The sequence below is a fragment of the Myotis nattereri genome (assembly GCF_964212035.1).
Source record: "Myotis nattereri genome assembly, chromosome: 3".
Classification (NCBI taxonomy): domain Eukaryota; kingdom Metazoa; phylum Chordata; class Mammalia; order Chiroptera; family Vespertilionidae; genus Myotis; species Myotis nattereri.
Window position 1 is genome coordinate 198,073,203 of NC_138077.1, and position 26,725 is coordinate 198,099,927.

The 26,725-nt window shown below is 55.6% G+C and overlaps 1 protein-coding gene and 1 pseudogene across 2 annotated transcripts in view; both read right to left on the reverse strand.

Annotated features, from left to right (window-relative positions):
- Positions 1-6,276: 6,276 nt before the first annotated feature.
- Positions 6,277-26,725, reverse strand: part of PTPRU (protein tyrosine phosphatase receptor type U) — a gene marked incomplete at its 5' end in the record, with an annotated part of 81,952 nt that continues 61,503 nt past the window's right edge. Inside the window, 13 exons of the mRNA XM_081086100.1 lie at positions 6,277-7,469; positions 7,698-7,833; positions 8,909-9,066; positions 9,198-9,323; positions 10,726-10,866; positions 12,914-13,087; positions 13,306-13,455; positions 14,171-14,306; positions 19,126-19,280; positions 20,002-20,118; positions 20,201-20,298; positions 20,931-20,967; positions 25,609-25,626. Coding sequence (XP_080942226.1) covers positions 7,407-7,469; positions 7,698-7,833; positions 8,909-9,066; positions 9,198-9,323; positions 10,726-10,866; positions 12,914-13,087; positions 13,306-13,455; positions 14,171-14,306; positions 19,126-19,280; positions 20,002-20,118; positions 20,201-20,298; positions 20,931-20,967; positions 25,609-25,626 — 1,509 coding nt within the window. The 3' untranslated portion in view covers positions 6,277-7,406. The remainder of the gene's footprint in view (positions 7,470-7,697; positions 7,834-8,908; positions 9,067-9,197; positions 9,324-10,725; positions 10,867-12,913; positions 13,088-13,305; positions 13,456-14,170; positions 14,307-19,125; positions 19,281-20,001; positions 20,119-20,200; positions 20,299-20,930; positions 20,968-25,608; positions 25,627-26,725) is intronic.
- LOC308516747 (saoe class I histocompatibility antigen, A alpha chain-like) lies at positions 15,778-16,992 on the reverse strand (annotated as a pseudogene). Its single transcript has one exon. The product of its transcript is annotated as a saoe class I histocompatibility antigen, A alpha chain-like (transcript).

Here is a 26,725-nt window from a genome sequence, read left to right on the forward strand (position 1 = left end):
CTGCAAATAAAAAATGAAAACCACTATGTTCAGGCTGAGGGAGAGTGAATAGTGAAGGAACTCAGGACTGAGGAGAAGTACTGAGGACTGATGCAGAGCGCCTCAGTGAGGGTGGGAGGACCACGAGAACATGCAGCCTCTAGTGGCTAAGAAACTTGCCAGGGGGTGGTCTGTAGAAGTGGCCTTCAGGAAAGTGAGGTCTGAGGGTACATCTGGAGCTGGTTTACAAGAGTCACTGAGGTTTGGGTTCCTGTACTGGGTTGTTCTTTATTCAATAGAGGGAGGACCAGAATCTGGAAAATTGCCTTCCTGCTGCGATCACCTTACAGCAGCGGTTCTCAACCTGTGGGTCGCGACCCCTTTGGGGGTCGAACGACCCTTTCACAGGGGTCGCCTAAGACCATCGGAAAACACATCTATAATTACATATTGTTTTTGTGATTAATCACTATGCTTTAATTATGTTCAATTTGTAACAATGAAAAGACATCCTGCATATCAGATATTTACATTACGATTCGTAACAGTAGAAAAATTACAGTTATGAAGTAGCAACGAAAATAATTTTATGGTTGGGGGTCACCACCACATGAGGAACTGTATTAAAGGGTCGCGGCATTAGGAAGGTTGAGAACCACTGCCTTACAGTGTCCCTCTTGCGCCCTCTACTGGCGAAGTCCATCATTGCTCCAGCAGGCACAAGAACTCTTACAGGGTGCAGCTCCAGGATCACCAAGCAGGGCAAAGAAGGGTGTGTTTGGAGCTCAGAGACAATAAACCCATAACCGGCATTGGGGAGCGGCAGGTATGGAAGGGAGCAGAGGGCTCACTAGGGGCCTTTGGGGGCGAGGGTCAGGCATGGGCTGGAGCCCTGGGGAGAGAACTGTTCCCAGCTCTCTTCAAAAAGAGAATGCAGCCACAGAGTAAACACAGCTCCAGAAAGCCACATTGTTCCGCTTTCAAAGGAACATAAAACTCCTGGGCAGCTCCCTCTCCCCACCGCGGGGAGCGAGTAGGAAGGAGCTGAGACGCATTTCATTTTTCTTGAAGAGGCTTTCTCAGTTCCTTGGCTCCTGCTCACTCACCACCCCCACCCCCACCCCCACCCCCACCCCCCCCGCCACCCCACACCCCACCATTTGCAGCTTCACCTGATATTCAAACACTCATTCAACAGCATTTCCAGCAGACCTTCTAGACCAGTGATCGGCAAACTGCCGCTCGGCAAATCGTGGCTCGCGAGCCACATGTGGCTCTTTGGCCCCTCAAGTGTGGCTCTTCCACAAAATACCGGCTCTTCCACAAAATACCGACTTCTGCGCATGGGCCACGAAGTTTCAATCGCACTGTACGTGCGCGCCCGCACGTGGTATTTTGTGGAAGAGCCACACTCAAGGGGCCAAAGAGCCGCATGTGGTTCGCGAGCCACGGTTTGCCGACCACGGTTCTAGACCACTGAGTCTGGGAAGCTGCCTGACGATGGGCCTCAGCTAAGTCTGTCTACGCGGCCCGAGCTGAGCCTGGCGGAGCCTCGGGGTTGAGAGGGCAGACTGAGTCACGGACAAGAAAGAGATTGCAGGCACCTCACGTGGCTCAGGTTCAGACTTTCCGGCTCGTCTGGGATGGTTCCAAGAGCAAAGGCGTTGGAGCCGAGTGACATGGACTCTAATGCTACCTCGGTTCTTTTCTCGCTGTGTAACCTTAAGCAATTCGCCTCGCCTCCCTGAACCTGCTTCCTTATCTATCACATGGTTTTGGTAATATGTACCTCTCAGGGTTTCTGGAAGGTTAGGGACAATGTCTGTATTAAGTATAATGCAGGGACCTACCAGGGTGAGTGCCCAGGCCCGTCAGACCACAGCCCAGGCCACACCCACGGTCTCAGCAGACTCAGAAAGCAGATGTTTAGGCCAGTGGCCTGCCACCACTGAGCCACGTCAGCCCTGTTAATAGGGTTTATTGTTTGTTTGTTTGTTCTTTTTTTCCATTGCAGTTGACATACAATATTCTATTGGTTTCAGGTATTAGACATTAAATAACTTATAAAGCAATCACCCCAATAAGTTTAGCACCCAGCTGGCACCATACATAGTTATGACAATATTATCGATTACATTCCCTGCCATTGTCACTGACGTTGAACCAGTGGTACCTCCTTGGAATGGGCTTCTAAAGAGCACCTCGTCCCACCTCCTCACTGGGCTGATCGGGAGACTGAGCCCCAAAGACCGCAGATGTTTGCTCAAGGCCACACAGCATGGTGGTGGCTGAGCCAGCACTGGAACCCAGCTCATGGCATCAAGCCATTCGACCATCTGGAAGACTAAAGATAACGTGCTTAAAGTATGGGCTTTAAAGGAAGACAGACGGTTTGAATTCTGGCCTTGTACCTTTCATTCATTCAACAAATATTCATTGAGTCTGTGCTAGGCACCATGCTCAGTGCAGGGGGCACAGAGGGCCAGGTCCACATGGCCCAGCTCTCTCACCGTCTGGTGGGAGAGGCAGTGAACAAACAACCAATGAATAACAAGCTGATCGCCCACTGTGAAAAGACAAATAGGGACATAGGACACAGGGCCCTGAGAGGGACAGGGACAGTGGGGGAGGGAGGCACCTCAGGGCATTCAGAAAGGACCTCTGAAGGAGGGGCCATCTGAGCTGAGACCTGGATACTAAGAAGGACCAGTCATACAGAGACTAGTGAAGGGCATCCAGGCACAGAGTGTGAAGTGATGAGAAGACATGAGGCCAGAGGGACACGGTCAGAGAAACGGCAAAGGCAGCCCAGCTAGTGTGGCCCAGTGACTGAGCGTCAACCTATGAACCAGGAGGTCATGGTTCGATTCCTAGTCAGAGCACAATCCCTGGTTGCGGGGCTGTAACCCCAGTAGGAGGCATGCAGGAGGCAGCCAATCAATGATTCTCTCTCATCGATGTTTCTATCTCCCTCTCCCTCTCCCTTCCTCTCTGAAATAACAAAAATAAGAGAGAGAGATAGAGATAGAGATAGAGATAGAGATAGAGAGAGAGAGAGAGAGAGAGAGAGAAAGAGTCAGGGCCAGGAGTTCAGCTTTTACTCAGAGCAGTAGGAGGTCACTGGAGGGTCAGAGCAGGCAAGTGATGGGACCTGGCTTATTTTTTTTCAAACGATCACTGGCTGCTGCCATGTGAGGGACATCTGTGTGACCTTGGGCAAGATGCTTAAGCCTCTGAGCCCGATCGCCTCTCTAAAATGGGGGTAGCAGAACCTCCCCCCCCCCCCCGCCAGGTTTCACCGGAGGCTGGCATGACAACACACACAGAGCATTAGCACCATGCCCCATGCAGTGTACGCACCAAATAAAGCTTTGCTATTTTACATCACTGTGTCCAAAGCCCTCGTCCTCCGCCAGCGTGGCCTGCACCTGTTGAAACCATAGGTCCTTCCAATCCCATCCACACAGCCCAGCCTCCCACGGCCTGAGAGCACCACAGCCTGTGTTTTTTTCTTCTTTCATTTCCAGGATGAGGCACCAAGGCCCACTGAGAGTCAGGACCCACCTCAGTGCCCCCGTGAAAAGGAGGTCCTCAGACTAAGGGCCCCAGGCCCCAGGGTCCCTGATCTCTCCACGCATGGCAAGGTAGGTTCTTGCTGGTTCTGGAGCCTATGCAATGACACCCTTATTTCTGCACAGCCCTCAGCCATGGGGGTGTCTATTAAACTCTTGTCCATCAGAACACCGCCAAGGGTGGTCAGCAGGATCCCAGTGACAGGGAGGCAGCCAAGGCCTGCTCTCAATTAGGGCCTTGGAAATGGCCTTAGCATCTATCAAAGTCACGGCTCCATCTCCTGGGTGCCCAGGATATAAAACAGGTCCCAATCAGAGGCCAGCAGAGAGGCCGTGAGAAGTAATAATTGCCTTGGCAGGTTCCTACAGGAGATTTATTGTGACATAAAGAAACAAATTTAGCTGCCGGCAGTACCAGGCAGCCGGCCCATCCACGCTTGCAGGAATCCCATTTGCCGGGGTTGGGTGGGTAGGGGCTTCTACCCCACTCCGGCTGGGCCCGTGGACCATTCGTCGTCTTGTGCTCCAGGCCACCTTGTCCAAGAGGCTACCACCTCTGACACATTTCGCAGCATTTGGAAATCAGTGCCCAGTTCACAAATGACTCATGTGGTGTTGCACCAAGCGATCCTCTGGCTTTTGACACCACCCAGATCATCCATAGAGCAAGATGATTAAAGGCCCAGGCTGCAGTCAGCCTAAACATGGGTTCAGATTCAAGTCCAGACGCCGTCATGTACTGGCTGTGACTCTGGGGGAGTAAACTGCCTCTCTGAGACCCCATTTCCTCTAAAAGTAGGAGGAGCAATGATGCCTCCTCTAAGGAGCTGTTGAATGAATGAAGAGAAAAAGGTAGAAGGCATCTAACAGAGTAATAGGTGCCAAACAAAAAGCGGTGGTGACCATCTTTATTATCCACGGCCTTCAACGTTATCCTATGGGATGGCACTTATGGAGGGGCAGTGACTTTGCTAGTTTTGGGTTTTTTTACTACGCTAGCTCTTTTTAAGCATCTTATCTCTACACTTCACCACCAATCCTGCAGATAGCTATCGTTATGTTGATTTTCTAGCTTAGGAAGCAGAGTGGTTAAGGCACTTGAGCAAGGTCACCAGCTGGTGGAATGCGGAGCTGGGGATGGGATGCTGGCTTGCTGGTTCTGGAGCTAGTGCTCCTCCTAATACACAGTCTACCTTCCCAGCTCCTCGGAAAGGCCACTAGTCAGACAGATTGGCACAACCACACTTGCATCTTCCTTCCCTCCCTTCTTACCTCCCTCATTTCTCGAGCACCAGCTCCAAGATCAACCCTTTGCTGGCCAATGAGCACAATAAAATGAACAAAGAAATACTTCTTGCCCTTGAGAAGGTCAATACCTGATGGGGCAAAGAGTAAAGCTGTATCCACATTGCCTGGAACACATGTATCAGTTAGTTTTTGCTGCATAACAAACAATCCCAAAAATGTATTGTTTTGTTTTAAAAGAAAGAACAATTTATTATCTCTCCCAGTTTTGGGGACAGTTTTTGCGAAGTTTAATCATGCAGCTACACTCACCTGACAGGTCGGCCAGGCTAGAAGTTCCAAGATGCCTAGTTTGCAGGTCTGACAGCTGGTCTCTGCCATTCGTAGGTTTCATTGGTACTTCTCCATGTGCCCTCAATCTTCAGGGAGGCTCACCAGGCTTCCTTACATAGCAGAGTTCCAGAAGGGCAAACAAAAGCTGCAGTGCCCCTTGAGGTTTAGGATCCAGAATTTGACATCACTTACGCCACATTCTATTGGTCAAAGCAAGCCACATTCTGTTGTTTAGCTAGTATTGGACATACATTCGTGACCTATCACGTAAGGTTCAGCAGTCAGTGCAGAAGGAGTGTGAGCAGGCCAGTCGAGCTAGGTGAGATCCTAATACATTTTTAGTTCAAAGTAAAGGATGTTGAATTGTGTGGTTAGAATGGGTCATATCCTTTAACCAATAGAAAAACCGAGGCCCACAGAGTCAGCCAGTGTGCAAGCCGAACCAGTCCATCATAGAGCCAGTCTTCATATGAAAAAATTGAGGCCCAGAAACAAGTGGGGAGGAGGGGTCTTGCCCAAGGTCATATAGCAAGTTTGTGAGAACCAGGAGTGACTCAGGTCCCCACTCCTCCTCCCCTCCAGCCCCCGAGGAAGCCTCAGGCTGGGAATGGGCTGAACCTGGGCAGCAGGACGACCAGATCCCCAGATGCATGTCCCCTCTGTCCCCTCTCTGCTGTGTGCTCATAAGTAGTCCTTTCAGCACACCTGGCACCACGCGAGAAACTTAACCACAATGTCTTCTGCTCCTAACAGGATTGTTCCCATTTTACAGATGGGAAACCAAGACCTGGAGAGGACAGTTGACTTGCTACCCAGGATCTCACAGCTGGTGAGGCCCGTGTGCCTGACACCAAAGCCTGAGCCTCCCAAGCTGCCCCCAAAAGAGCTCAACCCAGATCCAGGCCCCCAGGGGTGAGAGGCCTGGGAGGAGACAGCAACAAGCCAGAGTCCCTCGGAACCTCCTCTGCAAATGGAAGGACCCTGCATGATGCTCTGGTCCCCACCTCCACCATTTTATGGGAAAACGGATGCCAGACCAGCCCGCAGGCCTCTGACCCCCCAGTCCAGGGCCCACCCACTGACTGGGACGCTGGGGCAGGTGAGCAAGCCCCAGTCAAGCTGGTCAGACACACACCAGGCCGCTCTGTGGCATTCAGAGAGCACGTTTATTTACAAAGCACTTTACAAACATCAGCTTTTGCCTCCCCACAGCCCCCTGCGAGGTAGGTCAGTAGTCATATCTACAGTTTACAGATGGGGAATCTGAGGCACGGAATGGGGGTGTGGCCTGCCCCGTTGTAAAGAGATCTTCCCACCCACCCATCAAAAACTAAACAAAAAAGCATCGATCCTCCACTCCAAAACACACCTTCTTCCTCTGAACTCTCAGGGTTGGGAGCAGCCCTCACCTAACAGTGCTCTCTCCCCAGTTGGCAGCCTGACCGGGAGCCACAGGAACCTCAACCCCACGGGCTGTTGTTCAGCCTTATTGTTCAGACTGTCACTGGCCCAGGCTGAGCAGGACCCGGCCAGCAAGGCCGGGAAGTTATAGGCAGAGGCGCCTGAGGTTGTGTCTCATTCTGCAGACGTTGGGTCAGGCAGGGAAGGGGCTTCGCATCGGGCAGGAGAGGGGTGGGCAGATCCTGGTTCAGGGAACTCAGAGCACATGTCAGGGAAGCAAAAGTAGGAGGGATCATGAGCAAGATTTCCCAGGGGCTACGGGGCGCAGCGCTGGAGGAGGGGCTGCGGTTCCGCCAGGGGAACCTCAGTCGGATGTGCCCACTGGCAAATCAGAGCAAAGCCCAGTCTCCCCAGGACCGCAGGGACTGGGCCAGATGGGATTCTAGATGCCAAAGCCCAGTGCACTCCCTGCTCATGTGGAGCCATGCTGGGTGGAACCTTGGCCTGGTACACATCCCACCAAGGGCTGGGATACAGTCACGGGACTGGAGCCTAGTCCCCCCAAGCAAGCAGTTCTGAGTTCCTGTCACTCTGCCAGGCAGTGCCCGGCCCCTCGGCACAGGCCAGCAGGGCCCCACGCAGGTGGGCTGGGCTGCAGTCTTGCTAAGCTCCTCCTTGGCCCCCAGGCTGCCCACGGTACATTTGGCGAAAGGCCCTGCCCCCCGTAAAGGCAGCACCAAGAAGGCCCATCACCCACTCCAGTGCCTTCCCTATGGGTTGTGGTTGAGCAGAGTTGGGGACACAGGTCTTCCTCTCGGTCGGGATGACGGGCCTGGCCCTGAGTGCACAGTGGGTGCTCCAGGCCAGGGGCCCCCGCTATCTTGACTCCAGCCCCTCCAGGTACTCCAGGGCCATATCATAGCAAAAGTGGTACTGATCCTGGGGAGAGGAGAGAAGGAGCCATGAGCCTGGGGGGAGGGGGCAAGCATGAGACCGGGCCCGTCTTGGGGAGAAGGGGAAATAGAGGACACATTTTGGCACCACAAGACTAACTGTGGGGGACCCGAGGCCCAGTTGTGGGGACTGGATATGGGAGAGTGGGGACTGAGGGGACTGGCTGGGCATGGAGGTTGGAAGTGGCAGGGCACAGGGGACATGGAACCTCACCAGGGTCTCCACCATATTGGGTTTGTAGTTCCTAAGCGTTTTGGCAGCAAAGAAAACGTCCACCAGGTTGTGGCAGCGAATCATCTCCAGGACCGTGGCGCAGGCGCAGAAGGTGCCGCTGCGGCCACCCCCATTTCTAAATGAGACACAAAAGGTTTGGGGTAAGGCTTGGGGGAGGAGGGTGAACTCCCAGGTAAAGAGCAGGGCCAGGGTCTGGGAACCCAAAAGGGAAGGGCTGGGAGACCAGAGGTGAGGGCAGGGCCAAGGACCCGGAAGGGAAGGGAAGGGAAGGGAAGGGAAGGGAAGGGAAGGGAAGGGAAGGGAAGGGAAGGGAAGGGAAGGGAAGGGGGCCCAGAGGTGAGCAAGAGGGTAAGGGGGCGGAGTCTGGGCCAAGACTGACATCCAAAGCTGAAGGTCTCTAGGAAGACAGCCTCCAGGAGACACGGCCCATTCTGAGGAGGAGGAAGGCATACTCCCAGAGGAAGAATGACAGCAACAGAGAAGGGCCACGGAGCAGCAAGCAAAACCCAGAGAGCAGGATGGGAAGCGAATACTGAGAATACCGTCACCCCAGCAATGCAGACACGGGTGCAAACACAGGTACACCCTGAGTCTCCACCGCCTGTCCCCGTCCCTCTCCCTCCTCTGTTCCTGTAACTCAGGGTGTGACGTCCTCTTGGGAGATGGGGGACTGGACAGGCCCTCAGCCCTGTTTCTAGAGTCTCTCCCACTAGAACTGAAAGCCCAAGAGGCAGGCCAGGCCCGACTCAGCACCCTGTCCCCGCATCCAGCACGCCCAGCCCAGCCCGGGAAGGGCCAGCTAGTCTGAAAGCAGCAAAGGAGTGACTGCAGCAGACACGAGTGCATAAATGAATCGTGGGTGGGGCGCATGAATTCATTAATTAGTGAGTTCGTTAACTACTGAAAGGGTGAAAAGGTTCTATGTGAGCATTCATGAACAAAGACCAGAAATCCACTGGCTTAAAACGTGTGCTACAGGATCACAGGACCCTGGCAGGGCCCTCATGACATGGGCAAAGTCAACCATCACACACGGAGCGCTGGGCAGTTCTGCAGGGTCAGAGCTGACAAGGATCCTCCAGAGAAGGCAGGGCCAGGGGCTTTGGTGCCAGTCTTCAGGCCGGCCTCTCACGCTGGACCTTTCTCTCCCGCTCCCCGCCCCCTCCCGCCCGAGGCAGGCCCGCACTCACAGGCAGTGCACGACCGTGCGCCCGTCCCCGCTCTCCGCCTGCCACCTGTCCACCTCGGCCAGCAGGCGCAGGAAGGCCTTCTTGGAGTCCGGTGTGTCCCGGTACGCGGACCAGCGCAGGAACTGGAAGTGCCGCACCAGCAGGTGCCCCTCCTGCAGCTGGGGGTGTGGGCAGCCAGCCAGGGGGCATGAGCACCGGGGTGACCAGGCCCCCGGTGACCTCGAGCAGGTCCCGACAGGCCACACCCACCGCCCCCCCGCTTCTCACCCTGGGGCTCCAGATCACTCACCCTCGAGACGTTCTGCACCCGGAAGACACGGGCCACCAAGTCCTCGTCCGCGGAGCCCGACACAAACTCCACCTCCATGAGGCCATACTGCTGCCGGCCCGGCTCCGGCCAGTACTGCAGGCACGGCTGGCGGCACGAGCATGGAGACGGGCGCTGAGCGGAGCCTCCGGGCAGCTGCCACTCACCCACCCCAACCTCCACACTTGCGCGGGGACTCCCACGCACCCTGGCCCACCCACTCACTCCGGACCCCTCTTCAGAGCCACCCACTCCCCACCACTCACCCACAACTGCATGCACACCTGCCCGGTGTGTTTGCCGACACACCCGGGGCAGCTGAGACAAACCCCTCAGAGTGGGTGCCCTGGTGCTCTACAGCCACGCCTAACACACCTCCACAGGCTGCCTTCGCCCAGGGGCGCCTCATCGGCCCTCCCATCCCCACAACCCCGCCCCCTGGTCTTCTCTCTCCCTACTTCTGCCCCCCCAGCATCAGCTCAGAGGTAGGGTGTCCCTGATGCTGCCACACAGCTCAGCTCCTGCCCAAGACCACTCCACGGAGTCAGGGACCTACACGTATCCCCCTCCAGGCCACACACTCGAGACAGCAGACGGACAGAGGCGGCAGGGCCCCCACACACATACACACAAGTGCTCCGGGCTAGTCGGTCCCAGGCCCCAGCTTCTAGTCTCAGCTCTTCCTGATTCTGGGCCCATTTTTCTGCCTGTGAAGTGGCCCCACACGCGTCCCAGACAACTCCAGGCTCCACTGCTTCCCTCTCTGACCACACCTTCCTCTCTCACTACCTTCCTCTTTCAGCCTGGGCTTCGGGCAAGTCCTTGCATTCAGGCCTTTGCACATGCTGCTCCCTCTCCATGGGTCACTCATCCTCCAACCTCCGAAGCAGCTCTCACCCTCATCATCTTCATCCCTGCCACGTACTGAGAGCCTGTGTACTCGACATGGCCCAGCGCTACGCATCCTACCTATGCCTGACATGGTCCTGACAATAGCCCCATGAGCGAACAGGTGCTCTGATGGTGCCCATTTCACAGAGAAGGAAACGAAGGCTCAAACTATCTCCTAGATCGAACAGTCAGAAAGTAAGGAGGCTGGAACTTTTTCTGCCTCAAAGACCCCCCATGATGGGCAGTTTAGTTCAGCAACTAATCGGCTCTGGAAGGAGGCAGCGCAGAGTAGGGGCACAGCTCCGTGCTTCCCAGCTGTGACCTTGGAGAAGTTGCTTCGCCTCTCTGGGTCTTAATCTTCTCACCTGAAGCCCATAAGTGCAAAGCAGAGTCCCTGGCACAGCAGGGACTTCATAAAAAGCAGCTCTTTTCCTCCAGTCTGACAATCTCATTTTACAGACAAGGAAACGGAGGCCCCAGGAGGGAGCATGACCTGCCTAAGGCCACTCAACCAATAGGTGGCAGAGCTGGGATCCAACCCCTGACTTTCGAGATGTGCCCCTGAACGCACGGTGGCGTGGGCAGCAGGCAGCCAGCCCGCGGCCAGCAGGGCCCTCACCCAGGCGGAGTTGGACTGGTGCAGCTGGTTGAGCATGACGATGGAGGTGCACCCATAGTCGTAGACCAGCCTCCAGAAGTCAGGCGTGGTGCTCTGCAGTGGGTGCAGGGTCACGATGAAGGCTGCGCTCCGCGTGTAGCTCTGCAGGGAGACCAGGACTCAGCAGGGCCCGCTTACCACCACGACATAGCCCGATCCTCTGCCACAAGCTGATCCTCTCCCCACCGACCACACAGCTGTGCCTCACAGGACCAGGCTTGCCACCATTTGCCCATTTCACAGGTTGGCCACTACACTGACGCCTGAGCGGGCAGGGTGAGCCCCCAGACCTCTCCAGAGTCCAAGCCTATGGCTCCAAGGAACTAAACAGCAAAAGGTTCCCAAATGTGTGACAATGGAAGCTTCGGCCTGGTAGGCAGAGGCTGGCCAAGCCTGCTCTCTGCCTCAGGGCCTTTGCACATGCTATTCCTATTGCCTAGAACAAATTTCCCAAGTGTTTACACGGCTTTCTCCCTCACTTCTTTCTGGTCTTTGCTCAACTATCACTTCCTCCAAGAGGCCCTCCTTAATCTTAACCTCATCAAAAATAGCCACACATGCGAGCCCCCAAAACCCACATTAAATATTTCTTCTGCCTGGTTGATTTCTGTAGAGATTACCAGTGTCTGACATTCTGTTGGATATTTGTTTAATAATTGTCTCAACCTATTCCCCAAATGCAAAGGTTAAGAGATCAGAGATTTGGGACTGTGGCCTGTACCCAGCGGCCCATTCCCACCCAGGGCCAGGGAGCCCCCGTGTGACCCTCCCCAGCTCAGAGACCCGCAGGACCCTCACAGAGCCTGCTGCCCTGCCCAGTGTGCACCCTGAGGCCAAAGAGGGGCTGGGAGGAAGGTCACCGATTCCTAAGTTCCCATCCAAAACTCACTAGTACCCATGCCACTGCCCCAGGGCCCTGGCCCCCTCAGCAGGGGCATGCACACCCACCTACTCATGCATCCCACCCGGCCGAGCGACAGTGACTGGTGGGCCCCTCTCCAGCCACTCCCTTCAGTGGCTGGGGCTCCTCCTCCCCTGGCCTTGAGCTCACATCGGAAGCCCTTGGGAAGCCAGCACGGGGGCTTCCCTTAGAGAAACTCCCCTGTCCCCTGCACTATCCTGCCAAGGGACTCTGCCGGGAGCCAGGCCCCTCTCCCTCATACCTGCTCTGAAAATACCTCCCTCTCCACGTCTCATCTCCATGTGGAGGGACATCAGTGGTCGGCAAACCTGTGACTGGCCCACCTTCCTGCACTCCTCCCATGGCAAGTTTGGGACAAGGACTGAGCATGCTGAGCTCTGCCCCTTCCCCTCTTTTCCCCTCTTGTCCTCAGAAAGTGTGCGTTCAACTGCTCCTGCTCCTGCTCCTGCCACATGTAAAGGCCTGTCCCTGGTGGGAAGGGGGGGCCTGTGGCTGCGCAGCTGTATCCGGGACAAGTCTGCCTGACTCAGGAGCGAAGGAGGAGCCGGTCCTTAGCCACATGTCGGAAGTCACATTCTCCGGTTTAATCCAGTCTGTCTCCTGCACCCACCTCTCAGCTGGCTCCATTTGGGAGAGGAATGGGGTAATGCTCACGGACTCTTCCCTGTCTCCCTCATGCGGCAGCATCTTGGGGTTACTCCTTGGGGACTAAAGCCCCTGTTCTGCTTGCAACACCCAATGCAGGAAGTGGAGCCCCCAAGCTGGGAGCAGGGGAAGAGGCTTCTAAATGGCTCCTGAGCCCTCAGACCAAGCCAGGGGTGGGGCCAGGGAGCAAGTCACCATCCTGGGCCGTGTCCTGAGCCCGGCTCCTGCTCAAACACCACAGCACAAGCTCCCCTGGCTCCAGACTCCAGGTCTCAAATCCCAACCCCAAACCCTCCTACCCTCCCAGCCAAGGCCCCCAAATCACTCCTACCCCAGGCCCTGCTTGGTCCAGTGCTGGAAACAGCCCTCCCTGGACTCCACCACCCAACCCCGACTCAGGCCAAGGGGGGAGACTGGCTTTAATGTCCTGAATGGAGCTCACTGGGGGTAAAAGAGTCACCCCTGAATGGGCAAAGGGTCCCAGAACCAGAGCCCTCAGTTCTACTCCCTGGCTCCCGGACGTCCCCACCTGCTGGGGGGGAGGGGGCAGGCCCAGAGCCCACCCCACGCCCGAGCCCTCACGTCAGTCAGAGCCGCGTTGATGTAGTTGTTGGGGTCCCCGTCGGTGGAGATGAGGAAGGGCAGGCAGCGGTCGGGCGGCAGGACGTCCATGCTGCGGTTCTTGTCTCGGTTGCGGGGCAGCAGGGCGATGCTGCACTCCTCCACGTCCAGCGGCGGCGTGACCGAGTTCAGCGTCTACAAGGAGTGAGAAGAGAAATGGGGGTGGCATCCAGCACTTACTGGGCCTCCTCACAGCCCCATGAAGAAAACTGGGCTGAGTTATTCATCCATCTCTGACTCCTACAGCACTGAGGACCTCCAACACACACACACACACACATACACACACACACACACTCACAAACCACACCTACATACCTACACACACCTATACATACACACTCCTGCCCCACCTGGAACTCTTCCCGCAGCTGGGAGGAATTACTCTGAGGGTCAATACGGATCATCTCCTTGTAGGTGGCCTTGAATTCACTGACAGGGATGGTGGTCTCCCCACACAGGCAGGCCTCCAGGATTGCATCATGGATGAAGATATACTGCTCCTAGAACAGGAGAGAAGAATATGAAGAACCTGCCGAAGCTGGTTTGGCTCAGTGGATGGAGCGTCGGCCTGCAGACTGAGGGGTCCCGGGTTTGATTCCGGTCAGGGGCATGTGCCTGCGTTGCGGGCGCATCCCCAGTGGGGGATGTGCAGGAGGCAGCTGATCAATGTTTCTCTCTCATCGATGTTTCTAACTCTCTGTCTCTCTCCCTTCCACTCTGTAAAAAATCAATAAAATATATTTTTTAAAAAAAAGAATATGAAGAACCAGGAGGGGCAGAGAAGCTAGAAATTTGGGGTGGAGGCAGGAGGAAGCAAGCCCAAGGTTGAGGCACGGGTGTGCTGCTGTGGAGTTCAGCCACGTGGTACTACAGGTTGGGCCAACCCTACTTGAAACAACCTTCATGGGTATGTTCACTTATATTTCATCCCTATAACAACCCTGTGAGCAGCTCTGATGGTGCGGGCACAGCCCAGAGCCACATCTAGCGAGGGTGCAGACAGGTCGTACCTTGACTGCAGAACCTATGACCTTGGCCCACTGCTATTTGACCTCACCCAGCAGGACACAGTGGAGCTGAGTCTGGGAGACCCTGAGAGGTTGGCAGGGAGGGGAAAGGACAAGGGGGCATCCTAGGAAGGGGAAGGGCCTGAGGACACCCTTCTGATACCAGCCTGCAGGACTCGAGTCCCGGAGAGGAGGCCGCATCCCCTACCTCAGTCTGGATCATGTTGACGCGCCGGGAGCAGAGGGTCTTCACGCAGTTGTAAATGTCCACGACCCCCTCACACTCGGCCATGTCCAGCATCACGTCCAGGACGATGTAGCAGCCTGTGCGGCCAGTGCCGGCGCTGGGGAGAGAATGGCCCGGGCCAGGTCACGGCCTTGGGAAGGGAGCCCAGCTCCAGGGGGGGAGAAAAGAGAGGCACCTGGCCACGTCTCCACCACCCAGGGGAGGGGACACAGAGAGACCCCCTCCCCGGGCAAGGAAGAGCCAGGGAGAAAGCCTCTGGACAGTGCTGGTGGGAGGTGGTTAGGATAGAGCTGGGGATGGGCCTTGGAGGAGGAGAGAAGGGAAAGGGGTAGGGAGAACGCAGAGGTGAAACTTAGCAACTTGGATCGGAGGGGAGGGACAAAGGTGATGCTCAGAGCTTAATCCAAGACTGTCCTTGCTCCCGGATTGCCGGGGTCCAACCCCAGCAGGTCCAGGGGTCCCCAAAGGTGTGGACGGAGTCGGCGAAGAAGCAATGACACGGAGACAGCGTTCAGTTGATCAGCAGCCTAGCCAGGATCTCCAGTCAGGATCTCCAGCCAAGTTCTGGTCTCGATCTCCAGAGAGGTTCTGCTTAGGATCTCCAGCCAGGTTCTGTGTCCATGTTCTCCAGCCAGGTTCTGTAGCCATGTTCCCTCTCTAGGTTCTCCAGCCAGGTTCTGTCCAGGTTCTCTAGCCAGGTTCAGTCACCAGGTTCTAGTCAGGTTCTCTTGCCAATTTCTGTAGTCAGGTTCAGTCCAGGATCTTTTGCCATGTTCTCTCGCTAGGTTCTGTCTCTAGGTTCTGAGGCCAGTTTCTGTCCAGGATCTTTTGCCATGTTTTCTCCAGCGAAGTTCTTCTGTCTCTAGAGAACGTTCTGTGTAGTTTCTGTGCCTAGGTTCTGTCTCTCTCTGTCTCCTAAGTTCTGTGTCTTGTTACAACTGTATTTATACCAGTTGATTCAATCCTATCAATCTCTATTACAAAGGTTAGGGCGTTTCTTATCTCCATTCCAGGGAGTAAAGATTATGTAGCTTAAGCATGATTGTTTGTAGTTAAAGTGATTAATTACCCACCTGGCACTTAGTTAAGAGGTTTTATTCCCTCCCTAACTTCAGGGGAAAATCCCTACCTGGGGAAACAACCTTTCTCAGAGACCTTGGTTAAAACATATAGTGCCAAGAAGGTGAGCAAACATATTAAGAACAGTATGCCATATATGCCAGTTTCCTTGAAACAGCAAGCATGGACCGGCTCCCGGCACCGGATATTCCTCCAATCTCCTGCACATCCCTCAAAGCCCCACCCACTCACAACCCTTCTAGCCAACAGCATTCTTTCTTTTTTTTTTTTTCTTCTTTTTTTTTTTTTTTTTTTTTTTTTTATCCTTGGTGCTTCCATTTATTTCCTCTGAGAAAACAATTAATTAAAGGGTCTCCTTTAATTACCCGTCACCAGTCACGGCAAGAATTAAAACACGAGGTCAATCCACAATCTCATTTCAATACAAAGCAGGAAGTGGCAGCTCAGAGAACCAGGGAGTAAAGGCAGGGATGGGGAGGGCCCAGCCCGCCTCTGCTGACAGGAAAGTGAGGGGAGCAGGGTGGGGCAGCCCCCCCATCAGAGGTTCTTGAGTCAGGAAGTGGGAGCGTGAACATCTTCCATCACTCAGTCCCCACAAGGCAGCTGCCTCACGCTTTAGAAGCTGAGAAAGACACATCAGAGCCCTGGCTGCTGTCACTGCTGGCAGCCTGAGCGCCTCCTCCCCCACATCACAGCTCCAGCCCCGGCTCCCAGCAGAACCAGGCCCCCGGCGATGCCCATGATGATGATGAAGGTGTGAGAAGGCGGCTCCCATCTCAGGGTCAGGGGCTCGGGCAGCCCCTCGTGCTGCACATGGCACGTGTATCTCTGCTCCTCTCCAGGGGGCACCCCCACGGCCGCCCACTTCTGGAAGGTGCCGTCCCCCGCAGGCCTGGTCTCCACCAGCTCCATGTCCTGGGTCTGGTCCTCCCCGTCATGCTGCCAGGTCAGGCTGATGTCCGCAGGGTAGAAGCCCAGCGCCCAGCACCTCAGGGTGACCTCACGGTCAGAGACGGGGTGGTGGGTCACGTGTGCCTTTGGAGGGTCTGCGCGCTGCAGGGTCTCCTTCCCTTTGTCCAGGTGAATGCGGAGCCACTTCACACAGGTTCCCTCCAGGTAGCTCCTCACACGCTCTGCCTCACCCACCGCCTCCCACTCCCGCTTGGAGATCTGAGCCGCCATGTCGGCCGCGGTCCAGGAGGTCAGGTCCTCGTTCAGGGCGATGAAGTCCGCGCCGTCGTAGGCTTCCTGACTGTACCCGCGGAGGAGGCGCCCGTCCGGTCCCAGGTCGCAGCCAAACATCCACTGGATGGTGTGAGACCCGTCCTCGCTCTGGTTGTAGTGGCCGCGCAGATTCTGCAGGCTCACTCGGTAATTCTGTGCGTTGTTCTTGCTGATCTGCGTGTTCCGGTGAAAATACTCCGGGTCCTCCCGCTCCACCCACGGCTGCTGCATCCACGGTGCTCGCGGCTCCATCCTCGGATTCGGGGCGTCGCTGTCGAACCGCACGAACTGCGTGTCGTCCACGTAGCCAACGGCGAGGTACCGGGGCTCCCCGCGGCCGGGCCGGGACACGATGGTTTCGAAATACCTCAGGGAGTGGGGACCGGCCCAGCTGGGGGTCAGGCCCAGCGCCCCCAAGAGCAGCAGGAGGAGGGTGGGGGGGCTCAGGACCCGCATCCTCGGCGTCGGGGAACCATCTGAGTCCCGGCGCTTCCGCGGAGGAGTTATGACCGTGAGCCGCGGGGACGCTGATTGGCTGCTCGGGAAACCGCTCAGCCAATGGGAGTGAGAAATGGTCCCGCGTCACGAGTCTCCAGGAAGGAGGCGCCGACACAGGTTGGGAGAGGAGAAGTGAAACCAGGGCGCTGGGGAGTCCCCACCACGGAGCTGCCCCCCCCAGACTCTGTCCCTGCGGAGCCCTGAGCGCAGGCCTGGGCCCTGGGACTCGGTCCTGCCCCTCCTCCCGCGCGGGGCGCCGTCACCCTGTCCCCGAGGCCTGGCCCAGGCGCTGTGCTGTTCAGGGACTTTCCAGGGTTTTGGTGTCACCATCTCTGTGCGGCCTCACACACAGGCAGGCGCCCCGATAACCTGTGTGTGTGGTGACGTCATCACAGTGACCCCTCACGGATCACACAGGGTGAGACAGTTATTAATCCACGTCGCATGCTCGCTGCCGCCTCCGCAGCGCCCACACCCGCAGCTCCTGCAGCCCGGACTGGCAACCTCTATCAGCATTCTTTCATTAAAGCACCCTTCCTGCCACGTGGTCATTGGTTACCTGACTGTCTCCCTAGCCCAACTGGGAGCTCATCATGAACTCGGCTGAGTCTCATCTGTCCCTGGGATCTTCGTGCTGAGCACCAGGTAGAGCAAAGTTAAGGGCGGGAGGCAGGGGGAGGGAGGGGGTGGAGGCAGACAAAGATGACACCAAGATTTCAAGCTTGAAAGTAGTAGTATTGAAGTGTTGTCAGGGACATATAGCAACTGGGTCCCCCATACACTGCTGGTGGGAGCTTAAATTCGAACAACCACTTTGGAAACCCGGCGGTATCTACGAAAGCTGAATGTTTGCAGACAGCAATTCCACTCCTACACACATAACCCACAGAAATGCGTATGTATGTTGGCCACAACATGCAATAGAATGTCCTTAGCAGCACTATTCCTATAGCTCAAAACTGGAAACCGCCCAAACGCCTATCAACAGCAGAACCAATAAACACATTGTGGTTTATTCATCCAGGCAAATAAGATAAAATATGAATGGAACTTGGGGAACATAAGGTTGAGGGAAAGAATTTAGACACCAAAGAGCACCTGCTGTACGATTCCATTCACACCACATTCAAAAACACGCACCACCAACCTATGGTTCAGAACTCAGGACAGCGATTGGTCAGGACGGTGACTGGTCAGGACAGTGATTGGCAGAGTGGGAGGAGGGGGCTCAGGGGCCTCTGGGTGCTGGTAACGTTGTTTCTTGATCTGAGTAGTGCTGGTTATCTCATGGGTGTGTGCAACTTATGAAAATTCATGATGTCATATATACACTTATTTGTGCATGTTGCTTCAAGTATATTATTCATGGATGAAGTTTTATTCTATAAAGATGGTATCCTAAAGAAGCCTAAAGAAACCAAAGAGAAGCTGGTTTGCGGGTGGCAGGGCAAGCGGTGGCATGAGCCCGCTTTGTGGAATTGGGGGAGCTGATAAGAAGCCAAGGAGAGGTGCCAGGACAAGAGACAGAGGTCCAGGGGCCACAGGTCAGAGGTGAAGCTCTCCAAGAGGATGTGGGGGGGAGGGGAATAGTTGGGGGAGGAACAGGACGGGGCACTGGGCCTCCACGTAAGAGGAAGAAGGAAGATGAGCAGAGGAGGAAGCAGAGCAGAGAGAGAAAGGGCAATTGGGGGTCACGGGACCCAACCAAGGAGAAGTCAGGAGAGCTGCAGGAGGTGAGAAGGCCGAGGGTGAGGAAAGTCGCCTGGGTTTGGAGAAAAGAAGAGAAGACCAAGTCCTTGCCAGCACCTGGGCCACACCTAGCCTGCAGGCGTAGGTGACACTTGTTGAACGGAAACAAACAGAACTTGACCCTGCCTGGTGCCGCCAAGCTCAACGCCTCTAGGTCTCTGGTGTCTCCTGTGTCTGGGCCAAGGGCCTCCCCAGGTTCTGGGGAGGACATGAGGGTGCCAACCTTAGAGCTAAAGTTCAAAGGGCCCTTGGGGGTCATTCTCTCCTCTCCTCTATCTCCCGTTAGAATGAACGTCCAGCTCCTGTAAGGACCTTGAACCAACCCCACTCCCAGCCTCTCTTCTCCTGGACCCCCAGCGCCCCACCTGCAGTGGATGACGATGGGCCCAGCGTCAGGCGGGGTGGAGGCCTTCACGCGCCGGATGAAGGCCAGCAGCCCCGTGGCGTGGTAGGGGACGCCGTGCTCCGGCCACGCTGTGAAGTGGAACTGGCGGACCTCGTGCCGGGCAGAGTAGCCTCTCTGGGGAGACAACAGTAACTGCAGTTAGTCACCCCGGGCATCTATTAGACGCCTGCTGTGTGCCAGGATCTCAATCAGTCCCAATAATGAACTTAGGAGCGGGTGCTAAGGCTCCTTGTACAAGCGAGAAAACTAGGGCTCGTGGAGGAGAAAGCCCTTGCCCCAGGTTAGCTACCTAGGACTTGGGCGGGTCTGCCTGATGCCTGCCCTGCACCAGTGAACACCTACCTCTCACACCAGATTGTTGCTCTGATGCTCGGCTCTCAGTCTAAGACGAAGACCAGAGGGGCTTACAGAGGATCAAATAGGATCATGTATGGGAGGATTTGTCCACTGGCCCTGTGGCCTCTCATGAGTGATGTCACCACCCTGAGCCTCACTTTTCCTTGTCTGTAAAATGGGGCTAATGGGAAATGCCTAATCCTAGAGCTTTCGGGGCTGAAACAGCATGTGTGACACTCTCAGCAGTGTCCCGCACACAGTAAGACCAACAACCAGCAACTATCGCAGCATCTTCGGTACCTCGACTTCCTTTTGAAGTCACCAGCAAAGACAGCTTCTCGCCCTATCACGGTGCTCCCAGCAGGTACCAGGCAGCTGCCTAGTGGGAGGGCAGCAATGCCCTCCTCCCCCTCCTGCTCCTGGGCTGGGGGAGGTGGGGAGGTGGGCTCTGCCCCACCCCATCAGGCACCCCCCAGTCACCAGGTGACAGGAGACTCACCCGCTCCAGGGCAAAGGTGCGCACAACGTATTCTGCTAGCGTCTCCGTCTTCACCAGCGTGATCTTGATGTCCCCGTACATGTCCGAGTCTTCTGGCCAGTAGCGCGAGCACTTCACCTAGAGTCCCCACGGGGCAGGCTCAGCGGGCTCTTCGCTGCCCCCTCAGCCTGCCATGCCCCTCGCCCCACAGCCCGCTTACCCTGCCCACTTCCACCAGCTTGGTGATCATGACGATGCTCGAACAGTGCTCCTGCCACACCAAGCGCCAGAAGTCGTAGACCATCTCGGGCTTCGGCCCTGGAGGCACAGAGGGTGCTTGTCCCTGAGGCAAGGTCTCCGTCCAGGGCCAGCACCCCCACCGCCCGGCATCAGCATTCCCGGCCAGGAGGCTCCTGAGTCCCAAGGGGGGCTTCATGCACACACCACCCACACCCCCACTAACTGCCAACTCAGGCCTGGAGGGCCCTGGGGACGGGGAGAACCAGGGAGGGCCTGGCTGGGGACCTGGGTCATCTTGAGAGGAACCCAGTAGGCAGCGCTGGAGGGCCACGGCCCAAGTCTCCAGAAAGGATGGACAAATGCACAGTTGGAAGGAAAAGACACAGCCAGAGGGACCCAGGCGGCCCCCAGACTGGGGTACAACCCACAGCTCGGAGGACTGAGCCTGCCTAGCCCCTTTGCATGCACCGCCTTGGGGACAGACAGATGGACAGGGAGCTACAGATGGACTGGGCACATCAGGGAGACACAAGCACAGGCAGGTACAAACTAACAGCCAGATTCCAGAAGATACAGCCAGGTTGGGGCTCAGACAGACAGAAACAGCAGAGAGACAGAGAGTCAAGCAGCTCGGTAGGGAAGACAGGAAGGTGGCTGAGGGCGTTCGGCACACGGGGGCACGGGGTCACACGGGCAGACGTGCCAGGTACCTTGAGTGGCTATGAAGTGGTTTGACCTGTGATAACCCTGGAACGAAGAAGAGGGAGCAGTGAGACCTCAGGGTCTCCTCCGCCCTTCTCCCCAGAACAAGCACACCCCACCCCCAGCACTGCCCCTCCCTTTCCCCAGGACTTCCTGTCCCACCAGTCCCCAAGCAAGAAGGGAAAAGCAGCTGGGACACCAGTGTCTTGGGTCTAGATCATCGGCTCTCAACCTGTGGGTCGCGACCCCTTTGACGGTTGAACGACCCTTTCACAGGGGTCGCCTAAGACCATCCTGCATATCAGATATTTACACTACGGTTCATAACAGTAGCAGCATTACAGTTATGAAGTAGCAATGAAAATAATTTTATGGTTGGGCCACAACATGAGGAACTGTATTTAAAGGGCCAGAAGGTTGAGAACCACTGGTCTAGACCCATCTTTGCTGTGTGACCCCAGGGAGGACACACTCCTTTTATGGGCCTAGAGGGTCTCCCCATCCATAAATTGGGAACAGGTATCCACAATCTGCTGGCAACCCAGCTGTTGTTTGGAGAAAAATAAAATCCAGGGTGATCCTGCCCTGTCCCCAAAGCCCCAGAGACCCAGGGCTGGGTCTTGTCAGCGATCCCAGCCCACGCGAGGCGACCAGAAGGGACAGCGCCCCGTCTACTTCAGTCACCCAGAGTTTGGGGGCCCAGAGGAAGGATTCAGGTTGGGAGCAAATGAACACGGGTTACTCATGGTTCTTAGATAAATATTTTTTAAATCCTTAAAAATCAGTAATAAATTTTGAGACCCTGTTAAGGCCACCTACTGTGCTAAGCACTTTACCTGAATTATCTCCCACTAGAAATGCCAAAAGCTACTTCATTCTCCATGCCCAGGGCCCTCAGGCAGAGAAGAGGCACTGGCCAGACCCCACCCCTGCCTCACCCCTGCCCCAGGGCCACAGCTGCCCAGGAGGTCCTGCCCAAACGAGATACCCAGGGTATCACAAAGGTACGGGATTACATATAAGAAGTCCTGCAGGGCTGGAGCAAGAGAAAACCACCAAGGTCAGCCACTTGTCTCAAGTTCATGCCCTCCCTGAACTCCTCCACCCCAGGCCCAAGGAGCCCTGGAGCCAGCTCTGTGGAGCTCTTGCTAACTTGTGTGCCCTTAGGCAAATCGCTTCACCTCTCTACGCGTCGATGTTCACATCTATACGACTGGAAAGACTCCAGTATCTACTGTACTTCCCCGGGCTGTTGTGAAGAGTGAAGTAACATATGTCAGGGTTTGGCACCAAGGCAAGCACAGTGTCAGTACTTAATCAACATAACTATCATTATTACGACTACTTCAAAGGTCCAAGAGTATCTTATCTTTCAAGATCCAAATAGTGTGGATGTCAAGAATTTCTGGGGCAGAAGGTGGTTTACTGTGAGGTTAAGAATCTTATCCTTGGAGTCAAGTTGACCCAGTTCTTGTCACAGCTCTGCCAAGTAGTAGCTATGTGACTCTAGAGCAGTGGTTCTCAACCTTCCTAATGCCGCGACCCTTTCATACAGTTCCTCATGTTGTGGTGACCCCCAATTTCATTGTTACAAATTGAACATAGTTAAAGCGTAGTTATGAATCACAAAACAATATGTAATTATATATGTGTTTTCCGATGGTCTTAGGCGACCCCTGTGAAAGGGTCGTTCCACCCCCAAAGGGGTCGCGACCCACAGGTTGAGAACCGCTGCTCTAGAGCCTAAAGGGCACTTCTCAGCCTCTCGTGTGCACCTGGGGGTCCAGTTAAAAGGCGGATTCTGCTGCAGAAGGTCTGGGGTGGGGCCCGGAACTGTGCATTTCCAACCACCTCCCCGGTGGTGCTGATGCTGGGCCTCAAAACACTTGGCGTAGCCAGACTCTCAGCCTCCCTAAGCTCGGTTCTCCTCGGCATAATAGGAGACATGCATCTCAGAGCCCACAACACAGTCAAAGACACCAATAATGAAAAGCCGCCCAGACTCACTCAGCCCTCACTACCGGGCTCCTCCCGGTCTAGCCCAATGCCCTTCTGCTGTCTCCCGAGCCACTGTCTCTGCTCTGAGTCCTCAGCAGAGCTGCTGGGCAGCTGGGGTTAGAGGGGAGGGCCCAGCAAGGGTGCACCAGTGCTGCCCCCTCCCCAGTGCCGGTCAAGCTGGGAACAGGCTACTCCACCTAAAATAAAACCCACTTGCCTGAGAGCCCACATGGGAGCCAGAGCCTCTTCAGATCCATCCGTGTGTGTCTGTCTGTCTCTCTCTCTCTCTCTCTCTCTCTCTCTCTCTCTCTCTCTGCAGGACCCAGCACCCGCCCACATGCTAGTCAGCAAGTGCAAGTTTTTAAACAGATAACCCTCAATATATGCACATTACCTTTTTAATTGTGAACATGCATTATTGCATAATTATATTACATAGAGGACAGTGAAGTAGAAAGTTTAAAACAATCAGATTTTTTTTTTAAATATATTTTATTGATTTTTTACAGAGAGGAAGGGAGAGAGATAGAGAGTTAGAAACATCGATGAGAGAGAAACATCGATCAGCTGCCTCCTGCACATCTCCCACTGGAGATGTGCTCGCAACCAAGGTACATGCCCTTGACCGGAATCGAACCCGGGACCCCTCAGTCCGCAGGCCGACGCTCTATCCACTGAGCCAAACCGGTTTCGGCTAAAACAATCAGATTTAAAGGAAGAGAAGGGATCCGTCTTGAGCAAACCCACTTCAGAGACCAGCATGGGAGAGAGAGCTCTGGGCGCTCCAGGGCATCAGCGTGTCCTAGGAGCCTGACCCCGCCCCCACCCCTCCCTGCAGCCTCCAAGCGGGTGGAACTGGGAGACCGACCACCTGCATCATGGGTGAGACCCCCAGGGCTCCTGATGCTCCCCAAAGGGGAAGAACCACAGTCCAGTGTGAGGATTGAGGGCTCAGGCTGGGGTGGAGGCCCGGCTCCATGCAGTTGTGAACAAGTCACCTAACTTTTCTAAGTCTCGATTTTCTCATCTGCCAAACGTGGTCCCCCAGCTTGCGGAGTGCGGTGAGGATGATGTGCTAGCACAGCACGGCAGCACTGCTGTGTGAAGCCTTTAAGCAGAGGCGTCTGAGGGTGTTTCTTAAGGGTCTGACAACAAAGAGCCAAGCGGGTGGGGCTGTGTGTTGTGTGGAAACAGGGCATACAGAAGTATAACCACCTATATTCATCACCTCTTAATGGAGGCGCGAGGGCCCAGTGCAGCCACTGCACTTCGTGGGTCTAATGCGCCATTAAAATTTGGGAACCTTACAGAATAAGCACCCCCAATGTAAGGGGGTGTCTGGGAGCACATCTGCAGTAACTGGTCACCTCCAGCAGATGTGACTGCAGGGAACTTTCACTTTATGTGAGGCGTCTCCGTGTTGTCTGATAATGAGCCATATTTTTGCAATCATCAAGAAAAATATTTTTTAAAGAAATGAGGAAGTTAAAATAGAAAACGTACCCACAAAATAGCAAGCAATCCGATTAGGCATCAAATATTATGAAAATAATCTATACCAATTAAAGGGTAATATGCTAATTAGACCAGGAGACCTTCTGGGAGATCTTCTGGACATCCTTCCAGACAAAGCCATGGTGATGGGGCCAAAGCAGAGGTGGTTAGGAGCGATTAGGCCAGGAGGGGAAGGCAGTTGGGGGTAATCAGGCCAGCGGGGGTGGGGGGGGACAGTTGGGGGCAAGCAGGCTGGCAAGGGGGGCAGTTGGGGTTGAGCAGGCCGGCAGGGGGGGCAGTTGGGGGCAAGAAGGCCAGTGGGGGGGAGCAGTTGGGGGGGAGCAGGCCAGCAAGCAGAGTGGTTAGGGGCAATCAGGCAGGCAGGTGAGCGATTAGGAGCCAGCAGTCCCAGATTGTGAGAGGGATGTCCGACTGCCAGTTTAGGCCCGATCTCACAGGGATCCCAGATTGGAGAGGGTACAGGCCGGGCTGAGGGACACACACCCCCGTGCACGAATTTTGTGCACTGGGCCACTAGTATATCTATAAATCAAATCAGAGGATCACTAGATGAATTTGGGTTTTTTTTTATGGTCTTAAAGGCCCAAAGATGACACAATGTATTAAAAATAGAACAGCCAAACTGCTCCCCCAAAATAAAACATTCAAATTAGGGCTAAATTGAGGGCAAAGTGGTTGGGGTTGAATTCAAGCAAACTCATCACTAAGGGATTGGAACACCAGGGAAACTAGTTTTAAGGGGACTGACCATGGCTGTCTTGCTTCCTTGAAAAACAATCCTGACCCCGAAGCAGCAGAGACAGGGCCCCCAGGCAGCTCCCCCTGCCCATCCTTCCCAGGGCCCCCGAAGGTGTGGCTAGTGAGAGGACTGGGGCACAGCACGGGCTGGTGGACAAAGATGACAGAAGGTGGTAGCTGGTGCATAACAGGGCCTGCGGGGGCACCCAACCCTGCTGCCCACCGCAGGGCACTGGAGGATGGCAGGGAGCTGCTTACAACAGGGACAGTGTCGAGTCGGCAGCCCTGGACGGCCCCCGGCCCGGCTGCTGAAATGGACGGTTGGTGTGGGGCACACAAGTGAAGGGAAAGAGGCCAGAGACCGAGAGAGAATCTGAGATACAGCCGTCAGACAGACAGGAGGCAGAGGAAACGGGGAAGGGGAGATATACTTACTTCACGGTTTATCCGAATCTTAATGATTCCAGTGAGGGAACAGTACAAAGCAAAAGAGACAGATGTTAGGCCAGAGGCAGATGGAGGTGGACGGAGCGCAGAAGTGGCCAGAATGGGCGATGCGAGCAGGGGAGGCAGAGCGGAGGCAGTGGGGGGGGCGGGGGGGGGGGGGAGGGAAGGGTAGTGGCGTGTCCCTGCTGGGGCCCAAGAAGAAGCCAATTGGGACCTTGAGGAGATCAAGGAAAGGCCTCAGTCATCAAAGCTGCTTCAGTCTGAGAAGCCAGGCCCCGCCCATATCCCAGCCAGGAGAGGATGGGAGGCGGGGGAGAAGGCAAGGCATTCTGGGAAATAGAGCTTGGCTTGCCTGGCCCCCAGGAGGGGGTGAAGAACAGGGAGAAGAAGGTCATCCCCAGAATCCCCAACTACCCCACCTCCCAAATGCACCCCTTCCTCCTCCTACACACCTCAGGCCTTCGCTCACGCTCCTCCCTCCCTGGGGTGTCCTTCCCTCTCCTCTGCAGCCGCCCAAAGCCAGCGAAGCCCTCCTTCCTCCAGGCAGCCGACCAGGGCTGACCGTGGCTGTGTGGCCCTGCCACTAACCTGCTGTGGGACCTGGGAAAGTCCTTCCTCTTTTCTGGCCTGCGCTGTCCCCTCTGATCTGACATTGAACTTGTGTATATAGTTATGTGTCTCCCCAACTAGAACGTACGTGTTCAAGGAGAGCAGGCACCGTGTCTGTCTTGTTCACTACTGCATCCCTGGTGTCCAGCACAATGCCTGGTACATGGTAGGTGCTCAAATTATATCTGCTAAGCGAATCAATGATTCTCCCCCAAACCTGGCGTGCTACAGGGTGAGGGAGTCTGACCAGTGTCTTGTCTCACCCTCCGCCATATGTGGGAGTAGACTCGTCACCCCTTCTTCACACCCAGGCCAGACCTCCTGGCTGCCTGCCCTGTCTCTGGCCCCTCCTCCCCCCGCACCCCCCCGCACCCCCGCCCGCTGGTCAGCCAGACCCAGGTGCTGCAGTGATGGCAGGAGGGCCTCACAGTTCGCAGCCAAGGCTTTGGAGACACAGGCTGAGATCTGAGTCCCTTCTTGACGGAGGCACTAGCTG